The 10899-nt window shown below is 42.4% G+C and overlaps 1 protein-coding gene across 3 annotated transcripts in view; it reads left to right on the top strand.

Annotated features, from left to right (window-relative positions):
* LOC143035024 (cubilin-like) overlaps positions 1-10899 on the top strand; it is a 281762-nt gene that overhangs the window by 199652 nt on the left and 71211 nt on the right. The window contains exon 5 of one of the 3 annotated variants that reach the window (XM_076201428.1): positions 3636-3722. The exons of the other annotated variants lie outside the window; for them this stretch is intronic. Coding sequence (XP_076057543.1) covers positions 3636-3722 — 87 coding nt within the window. The remainder of the gene's footprint in view (positions 1-3635; positions 3723-10899) is intronic. 3 annotated transcript variants of the gene reach the window in all.

Here is a 10899-nt window from a genome sequence, read left to right as displayed (position 1 = left end):
CATGTCTCGGTTTATTACCATGCACTGTCTTACGTGTCGTCATCGTGACGTCACCTTTTTATCACCGTGATGACGTCATCATCCCACAGGTCCGAATAAGCACGACCCAAGATGAAGGCATGAAAGAGGGGAATACATATGAGAGGAAGAGAAAGAAATGTAGATGAGAAAGATGAGGGGAGGAAGAGAAAGGGGAAGGGCTTGCAGGAGATGAGTAAGAAAAGGGGAGGGAGGAAGGAAATGAGGGGAGACAGTGTGGAAACAGGTGAGTTAAGGATGAGGAGATATGAGAGTAAGTAATTGGTGCCCCTTTCTGTTTGGAGAAACTTCAGCCGTTTATCGGAAGCCTTGTGCCCGGTCTAGCAAGTTAGCAAGCGTGTTCCCACGAGAAATATCGCTCTTCTGTATCCCCCCAGCGACTACTAAAGTTCAGAACAAAATGTTGACCAAATCTTCGGGGAAAAAAATTTGTCAAGGTCCGTCTAACCACGTTCATTCCGGGACATAGAATCTAATGACCTTTTTTTTTTTTTTTTTGTATGTGTGTGCGTGTGTGCGTGTGTGTGTGTATGTGTGTGTGTGTGTGTGTGTGTGTGTGTGTGTGTGTGTGTGTGTGTGTGTGTGTGTGTGTGTGTGTGTGTGTGTGTGTGTGTGTGTCCGTCCAGTGTTTACATTTACGGTTACCTTCCCTTCCAGATCTCTCAGGAAATTCTTGTTTATTTAAAAAAAAAAAATTATCTTAAACCGGTGGACATTGTTCTTAATCACTGTTGATGAATAATTTATTTAGGATCTGTCAGATTTTACCCCCATTAAAGATTTTTAACCATTTTCTTATATGCTGATTGAATAAATATTGTTACTTGACCACTCAGCTTGTTCTCGTGTAAATTTTTATCATGATAAGATGAATTGACTGTCAGTTCCGCGATGTCGATCAACATCGTCAGTGTACATGTGTATATGTATATGTATATGCACATGTGTATGTATATAAATATATATTTATATGTATAAGTATATGTATACTTATAAGTATATATATGTATATCTATATGTATAGCCTATCAATATGCATATGTATATCTATATGTACAGTATATATGTGTATCTATAGGTATATGTATATCTATATGTTTATGTATGACATTAATACCCTAAGTTATAACTCGAATGACACTCAAACATACCTCGTTGGATTCCCTTTATTATATCCTGAAGGAGAGGAGGACTATTTTACCAAAGAAATGACCAACAAGGCCTGGACATAACTGCATACCACTGGGGACGTCCCATGAGTTCCTTATAAAGAGGTTGTGGTGTCCCCAGTACCTGATGAAGCGCCTTCTTCGCTTTCACACCTCGTTCTTCCTGAATTCGCGACTCCTGAAGACTTTCTCTCTCTCTCTCTCTCTCTCTCTCTCTCTCTCTCTCTCTCTCTCTCTCTCTCTCTCTCTCTCTCTCTCTCTCTCTCCTTCTTTCTCGTTCTATCTACCTCTGTCTCTCTATCTATCTGTCTGCGCCTATCTTTCTATCTGTATATCTATCAATCCATCAATCTATCAAGCTAGATCTCTCTATCTATCTATTTATCTGTCTGCGCATGTCTTTGTATCTGTATATCCATCAATCTATCAAGCTAGATCTCTCTCTCTCTCTCTATCTATCTGTCTGCGCCTGTCTTTGTATCTATATATCTATCAATTTACCAAGTTAGCTCTCTCTGTCTCTTTCTCTCTATCTATCTATCTATCTATCGTCTGCGCCTATCTTTGTATCTGTATATCTACCAATACATCAATCTATCAAGCTAACTCTCTCTCTCTCTCTCTCTCTCTCTCTCTCTCTTTCTCTAAAATACTTCGTTCTTCAGGACCTACATTCTTCAAGCAACTGTCTTCTGTTTGCTTGGTTTTTTGCACAAGACCTGAACACCTCTTTTTTTCCCAGACTCTCCCAGAAGCCTTTTAGTTGAGGTCCTGGTACCTCCATGTACTTACAGTTGGGTACACAAAAGAAACCTTTCTTTCTCTGGTTAAAAATACAATACAGGGCCGGGTACCCCTAGATGCCTTCTTAGTTCGTAGGAAAATAAGAAGTGATTCGTCTGTATTGTAGTTGTGATTGCAGGAAAGAAGGATATTAGCAACTCTCCCTATGTAAACAGCAACACCCGTGTCGATCTGTACCTTTTGTCGATATTTCGTTTCTTTACCTTAACTATATACCTAACCCCCTTTTTCTAGTTTCCATTCTAGTGTGTTTTTTCTTCCCAGCCATAGATTAGAGTACAGGCAACTCCTGGTAACAACCAGCACGCTGCCAAACTCGAACAAACAATATATGCTATCTGACTGACATTTGCCAAAGGTTTTTAGAAATACTGACTTAACACTTTCCAGCAATTTTTTGACCCACGCCGACAGACATCCAAAAATGCCTACCAATGGGTTCTGTCTCTTGTTTTATTTTTAACAATTTGGTGTACTATGTGACTATTTTTCATTTGTTTCTCAGCAGGAACTGTAACGCAAAATCGCGTTAGAGTATATGTGTGTTAACAACTTATAGACTTATGATTAATTAATCGGTGATCATTTACGTTTTACCGTCTCAAAATTTAATGTTATTGACGACTAAAAAAAAACCTTTGTTATCATTTGCTCTTTGACTTCTGCTACTAACACCTCAAAACACCTGTCAACACGTTTCCGCATTGGCACAACACCTGCTGTTATAACTCTTTGACCTCTGCTACTAACACCTCAAAACACCTGTCAACACGTTTCTGCAATGGCACAACACCTGCTGTTATAACTCTTTTGACCTCTGCTACTAACACCTCAAAACACCTGTCAACACGTTTCTGCATTGGCACAACACCTACTGTTATAACTCTTTGACCTCTGCTACTAACACCTCAAAACACCTGCACAACACCTGTCCCCAGCCGATGAATGAAGTCAGCTCCATTTGCACCAAATGCAACACCAGTTTTGCACTTGTGGCATTTGCTATCACCTGTGTTCATCTGCAAGCACCACTCTGCCACCATCACACATGTGCCTACAACGGCTAATACCTGTTTCTATCCGCTGAGAGGTGCTGACACCTCAAAACACATGCCATTACCCTCAACTAATCATTTTTTGGTTGAAAATGTTTTTTGGCCTGTCACCAATATCTATTTTGACATTTCTTATTACACTATGACACCTGTGTTCCTTCGTTAACCCTTTTCTCAACATTTGTTAACACACAGACCAATATCCGCATTATCACACCTGCTCAGCACCTTCGCTAACACCTGTCAACTCATTACGACACTCATAGCCACTGGCCACCAAGACGCTGGACACCTGTGCAACACTTCTTATGACACCTGTCCACTCCACCTGACACCTTCCTTTGACATCTCTCACTTCCTTGCGAGACCCGCGGTCACGGGCCAACATCTGTGACCACCAGGACACGTGTCAAAACTCGATGTTGCCGCTTACCACCACACCGATACACCTGCTGACACCTCTCTGTCGCCAGCTGCTAACACACACTGACACCCGCTGCAGTATACCTCGTTGCCCCATAAGCTTTGCTAACGCTAGATGTGGTTCCTTCCCCTTTCCCTCCCCCAGTTGACCAGGCAGATGACACCAGCGAGTTTCTTATATTCGACGAACCAGAGGACCCTGGAGAGGAATATCTCCCCACCAAAGCTCCAAGTACGTCCTCCTCCTCCTCCTCCTCCTCCTCTTCCTTCTCCTCCTACTCCTCTTCCTCCTTCTTGGCTTCTGACGGTGACGACAGCAGTGATGGTGCTCAGGGTCGTTGACTCTTGTGTGCTGTCTGTCAGTCGACTGGACGTCGCTGGCAGTCACCCAGTCAGCTAGTCAGTCAGCCAGTCAGCCACCAATCCTCCCACTTTATTGTAGTCACCCCCATATGTCTTGCAGAGGGTATAGAAAACGCAGCAGCTTTGTACGCAAAGTAATGTCATTTTTTTTTTTTTTTTGTGAAATTATAATTTTTGTGTATTTTTTTTTATATTTTTTGTTGTTTTATCGGCTTATATTCCCCCCCCCCCCTTGCTTCCCACCCTTCCCCTTGCCCCAAAGGCATTTGCAATTTTCCCCTAAATATACATAATTTCCCCCCCTCCCCCCCGTCGCGTCTTGGATGTTCAGACAGTCTTTTTTTGTTTTTGTTTTCATTTTTTTTTTCTTTTCCATTCTCCTGGCCCACTGGAATCTGTTGCCTTGCTGGTTCCCTCCTCACTCGATGTCAGGAGGTAGGCACATGCGTGGGCCGAGATCGAGTCTCTCTCCCCCTCCAGTTCCATTCTTGCAGGAGGAAACGTATTTCATTTTTTGGGCACAAGAACGGAAAGAAACGAATTCTTGGTTTTGACCTCAGCATTGTTTTCGCCCGGAAGATAGGCCCTCAGCGGTCTGTGCTCTTGCTGCATGTTGATAGAACTAGCTGCCCCCCTTTTCCATCTGCCTGCTTGCCTGCCTGCCTGCCTGCCTGCCTGCCTGCCTGGTTACCTGCATCTCACGTAGTAAAGTCTCTTGAGACTCCCTCTAGTTCATCTCGACGGAAGTTCAAATATCCGTTTCGGTTCATCCTAGACTGTTTGCTCCGTCGGCGCTGAAGACTTGTGAGTCAACAAGAACATGTATGGTCCTCAGGTTCCCCCAAAGACCAACATCCCTTCTTCCTTCACAAGGAAAGTTTGAAGAGAAGGTCTTGTTTGGAGACGGGGTTGAGACTTTACTTTTCATAAGTCGACTAAACTAAGAATAATTGTTCTTAACATGGGGAGACTTTGAAGACGCCAGAAGGGGCACTCGATTAGCGTCAGTTTGTTAATTAATCAACATTATCTCGTTCATCTTAACGAGTCCTTCTTCTTCTTCTTCCGAAGTCGCCCAGTCTTAGGCAAATACCGAACTCTGCTGTCAAACTTTGATGATTCGTCTTCATCAGACGAGAGCTTTGCCCTCTTTGATTTTGTTTCCTTTGGGGTCGTTTAAGCACAGTGATCATTACGAAGTCGACTTCGTGGGAAACCTTTTATCTTTCGATCCCGAGGAGAGCCTTCCTAAACTGTTTAATGTCCAAACTCGTGACTGCAGTTTTCTCGAAATCGTAAGACTTTCGCTCGGGAAGAACATCGTAATAGATGTCTGTCGGGGCGCGGGGAACAACGTTCGCAGTTCTTTCAAGATTCACACCATCAAGAAGAGGTCTTCCGTGGTCATGGAGAAGAACCTAAGCCATTAAACGATCATCACGGCATTCTCAACCCTTTCATCCCGAGATCTCGCTTTCAGCTTAAAAAAAAAACAAAAAAAACACCTAGATAAGGTTAGAAAGCGTCGTTAACCGTCAGAGGCGCTGTTGCCATTAGGCAGACATCCACAGTTGGCAAAACTTCCGCATGGTCCACGGAGTCGTGAGATGTGGCATCGTCGCTTATGTGTTCGTGGGGATACAAAACCTGTAGAAAAGGAACAGTGCAATATGTTCATCTCACATCTACACGCGAACACACGCGCGACGTTGCCACATCTCACGACTCCGTGGACCATGCGGAAGTTTTGCCAACTGTGGATGGGACTCTCAGAAATCTTGCCAACTGTACATTTGAAGATACCTTAGTGATCTACTATGCTTACTGCCCTTGTCTCTCGACTGATATCCGTTATGCATTTGACATCTTCACATTATTCTTCATATATTAGACCATCTGTGTAGTTATAATGGGCATTTCGAAATTCAAATTTATGTTATCACAGCCTTTCCTATTTAACAGATTTATCGTGTAAAGTAATATATACCAATGTCTGTGTTACATAGTTTTCCGGCAAAATCACCTTTCACCGCATATAGAAGCGCTGGTAAACGACCCCAATTAAACCTTTTCGTGAAGGTGTTACTATTAGAAAGTAGAAATTCACCTGGGACTTTTTACTTAAATTACTTATTGGGTTACACATAAAATATATCGGTAATTTTCATAAGTGTACCCAATGAAGTAAGATTTTTTTTTTTTTTTTTTTTTTTTTTAAGAAAACCGACAGCCAGGACTGGCTGTTTTTTAGAAGTACGATCCAAACTTCCGTGTTTTTTATTTTCGGACAACCACGAAACCTCATGGTCTGTTTCTCAATGGAATGGGTCGGAAACCATCCAGACAATTTTACTTCGGTTAAACTGCATTTTAGGATAACATCCGCTCTCTCTTTTTTTTTTTTTTTTTTTTGCTGCACGGTTAGTTTTCTTCATCATAATCGCATTGTGTAAGACTGCTTTCGTTTAATTCTATGACTCCTCCAAGAACACTATGGAGCTCTACCTAGTAATTAAGACCACATGTTGAATATTCACCGTGTTTTTTTTTTTTTTTTATATTTGTGTAAGTTCTATTCAACGGTCAAAATTATTTGATTTTCTGTATAATTTTTTGTATATGTATGTATGTATATGTATGTTTTTCTCTTTTACCTATTTATTTTTCTTTCCTTTTGTCGGGAACATAAGTACTAGATCGCTTATATTCACCAAGTGGGTTTTTTTTTTTTTTGTCATATTTGTGTAAGTTCTATTGAACGGTCAAAATTATTTGGTTTTCTGTATAATTTTCTGTATATGTATGTATGTATATGTATGTTTTTTTTTGTTTTTTGTTTTTTTACCAATTTATTTTTCTTTCATTTTGTCGGGAACATAAGTACTAGATCGCTTATTGTCTCTATATCTTGAGGAACCTGTTCAATACTTCAATTCATCGTTCCACTGCAATTGAAGCTACGGTGATATCTATTGTATTACGAGACGTGATGAGAAAGAAACATTGACATCAGGAGTGCCTCGCGGATGTTACATGTACTACATAGGCGAGGGCTCATTTAAAAATCACAAGAAAGCGTGGTGTCGAAAAGAGCTCGCAGGACAGATTTTTATTTGAAATTGACAACCACGACAGTTGGAAAAAATTTGCCAGATATTGGGTCTTTGCCAGAGCACAATAATGGCCCTAGCTATGACCTGGCCCCAAATTGCTGATGAACTTATTACCCTTGAAGTCACGATAGTTAACCTTCTGTCGCGATTTTTCATTGGGCAGAGGTCTTCTCTAAGGCAAAGACGTGAAGAATGGCCACTTTCTTGAGTCTTCTGAATTACGTTCACAAGCCTCGTCATCTGGAACTGCCACCGACATGACGTCACTGCGTGGTCCTATCAAGGATGCACCAACGACCCGGGTGACCCAAGGTCCTCTTAAGGTGTCTTCAGTCCCCTAAGGTCAAAGAACAAGCACTCTTGGTGCAAACTGTCTGCAGGATGTGACCTTATCTCCTCAGGAGATTATGATGTCATTTATGAATGTGACCTCGCTTTTCCTGTATGAAAGATACACCACAAAAGATGACAACTTTGTCCATGGGATGATAGTACACAGATCTGTGACGTAATATTCTCTGCGAGAAATTAAGACTGCATTTGAACCTGAGGACAATTTCTCTTTGAAGAATGACGTCATAAGGACACCTTACTGCATTCTTGACCTTTACTGGGGCCCAGAGGCAAAGTGACCTTAGATTCCAGGATGAATGAAGATCTTCAACGTATCTGTCAGTGAGACAGTCAATTAGGTTCGTTATTAACCAGAGAAGCGTTGATGGGAAGTCTGAATGCATTTGTCATCTATTCCTACAGAAACCCCAACCTTTGCAACACGAGCATCTGATTGGCTGCCTGTCAAGTCTCCTCATCCATATACACCAATGACAACGCCGGCGGGGAAATATGACGTCACTCCCTGGCCGGAACTAGACCAATCACAGGCGTTAAGGAGGGAGGGGCTTACAAAGGTAGGAGGAGTTTCCGTGCAAACTTGAGTGACGAGGTCAGGGGTCAGGGGAAATATGACGTCACTCGCTGGCCGGAACTCGACCAATCACAGGCGTTAAGGAGGGAGGGGCTTACAAAGGTAGGAGGAGTTTCCGTGCAAACTTGAGTGACGAGGTCAGGGGAAATATGACGTCACTCGTTGGCCGGAACTCGACCAATCACAGGCGTTAAGGAGGGAGGGGCTTACAAAGGTAGGAGGAGTTTCCGCGCAAACTTGAGTGACGAGGTCAGGGGTCAGAGAAGTCAGAGAGGTCTGGAACGTGGCCTCCTGAAGGAGGACGACATGAAGAAGAGTAATGACCTTCGATCTGTTGGTTTCCTGCTCCTGTCGGAGTCGCTGCCGCAGGAAGGGGAACAATGGCGCCGTTCGCCACCGGTTGACGTCCTGGCTTCCGCTCCCATTTCCTGTCGGAGGCCTCAGCGAAGTGTGGGTTCTTCCTCCCCCCACCCCCCGACTCCCACCTCCCTCATCTCGAGCTCCGTTCCCAACCCCCTCCCACCCTCCTCCTCCCTTTCCTCTCTTTTCCCCTTCCTCCCTTCACTCTTCCCTTGATTTACCTCTTTTCCCCTCTCCAAAGTTTTGTTATTTTCTCCTTTCTATTCAACTCTATTCAATCCCATTCCCCGCCATCTTCTACCAATTCCCTCCCCCACTCATTCCTCCCCTCCCCCCCACCAATATTTTCCCTTTTCAGTAGCCCAGTTGCCCCTCGCCCCTCCTCCTCCCCATCCTCCCTTCTCCTGCTCCTCATCCCTCTCTTCCCTTGCTTTGGTATTCTCACCATTCCGTATTGATTGCATAAGGTCTATGCAGTCAGGGACCTTCGTGATACCTCTACGGACCAGAGGCACGCAGCATGCTTTTATGGTTGGGGACTAATCTCTTAAAAAGAAAAAGAAAAAAAAAAGAGGATAGAAGCGCTGGTTATTGCTGACAAGAACAAAATAATCCTTCCCGTGCGTTGGTCTCACATTGGATAAATTGTGAGTTCGAATCCCGCACTCCTTTCCGACTCCCAGCAATAACTGTTACCTGCCCCAGCAGTCCAGTCGCTTAGTAGGGCAAAGGTGACGGCTTCGGCGGCAGCTATTAAGCGCCTCTCGGCGTAGTTCCATCACCCTCTTCTTGTCTTGAGGCCCCCTGACCCCTCTTTCCCCTCACCAACTCCCCTCTGGCTCTCTACAGCACTGTGGCATTCTTTATTGGTTTTCTTCTGGCTAAGAACAGACGACCTCTTGCAGCCTATAGAGGCGGACGCTGGCCTGAATCGGGTCCTCATCGGTCGGGACCCTCAGTTGCACAATATCGCCTGTCGACTCTTCTATTGGTCCTTCCAATACAGCGAGGCTTATTCGGCCGACTGAAATCTCCTGGTTTTATATCGGATGGGATCTGTTAACTAACTCGCTGTACTTAGAGAGGTTAATGTAGTTTTACGCCTAACTACACAGTGACGCCATCACCCGGCTGAATAAAATGGCCTGATATCAATTTGAGTAAAATCTTGAAGGGAATTAAGATTTTATGATTTACGTGAAAAGGCCCTGAGAGGGAGGGAGTGGGTGGAAGGAGGGAGGGGTACAGAAAAAAAAAAAATCGCGAATGCCCCTCCCTCTCTGCGGGTTCTCTTCTATAACCACCGTGACGTCATCTGGAGTGAATCTTCGTCTTCTTGCAGAGGCTCCCGTCGTCGTTGTTGTCGTTATCGTTGCCGCTGCCGGCAATGTTAATGTCCTTGTTGATGTTGCCATCGCGTCAGAAATGCCATCACTATCGTCATCCTGACTTCAACATTAATGTCAAGGATAATAATAATATAATCGCTTTGCGCGTTACCACCAAATGCGTTATAATCGTCATAATCAACATTTTTGTCCTTGATAGAACATCCATCATCAGCGAGAGCATCATCACAATTATCATCACCATATCATTATCATCATCATCATTGTCATCACCACCATATTCAAAATCATCATCATCGTCGCCGTCGTCATTATTGCTACCATCATCGTCATCACCACCATCATCAAAATCATCATCATCGTCGTCGTCGTCATTATTGCCTCCATCATCGTCATCACCACCATCATCCCCATCGTCGTCAGCATGTTTATCATCTTTATGATAACAATGAGCATTATCCTCTGCCCCCATCACTATCACCCTTCATATTACATTTATCATAATTGCGAATTTCATACCAACCATCGATTTCTTCTCGTTCTTCTTCTTCTTTTTTTTTTCTTATTCGTCATCTTCTGCTGATGCTTTTTCTTCGTCTTCTTCTTCTTCTTCATCTTTTTCATCTTCTCCATCTTTCCATCAAACCATTTTGTCCATGGAAATGATGGACGAGAGAGGCCCTTTATTTCTGAATATTTGTTGATTTGTTTAGTTATCGATTAAGTTATTTATTTGTTATTTATTGTATATATATCACGCCTTGTTATTTTTTTTTTTACTTTTCGTTATTATCTATTATTCATCACTATTTATTACTTATCTTTATAGTTATCTACTTGTCTTTTCTTGTTTATCTATATATTCATTTATTTATTTATTTATATATTTATTTATTTATTTGTTTTTTCTTATTTATCTTTATATTAATTTATTTACTTATTTGCCTATTTCTTTGTTTGCTTGTTTACTAGTTATTCACTCATTTATTCATTTATTCGTCTTTTTTTTCAATTTCAATTTTTTCAGAAATACTAAGATGGAGGTAGCATAATAGTGATGATGCAAATGATGAAGATGTTGACGATGATGGAGGAATTTTAGACGAACATATGATAGTGATGGTGACTGATGATGATGATTACCATTCTATTCTTATTGTCGATAACGAGTTGTAATATTCGTAATATCAGGACTCTTAACGATTCTGTTGATTATTTTCATCACCATTTTAACTGTCATCATTCTCGCCATCATCATCATCACCATCACAGCGTCATTAAGTCATACTTATCTTC

This window comes from Oratosquilla oratoria, chromosome 18 (genome assembly GCF_046742065.1).
Source record: "Oratosquilla oratoria isolate Oo_2021 chromosome 18, ASM4674206v1, whole genome shotgun sequence".
Taxonomy (NCBI): Eukaryota; Metazoa; Arthropoda; class Malacostraca; order Stomatopoda; family Squillidae; genus Oratosquilla; species Oratosquilla oratoria.
Note: the sequence above shows the minus strand (reverse complement) of the source record. Positions and strands in the feature narration are given on the sequence as shown.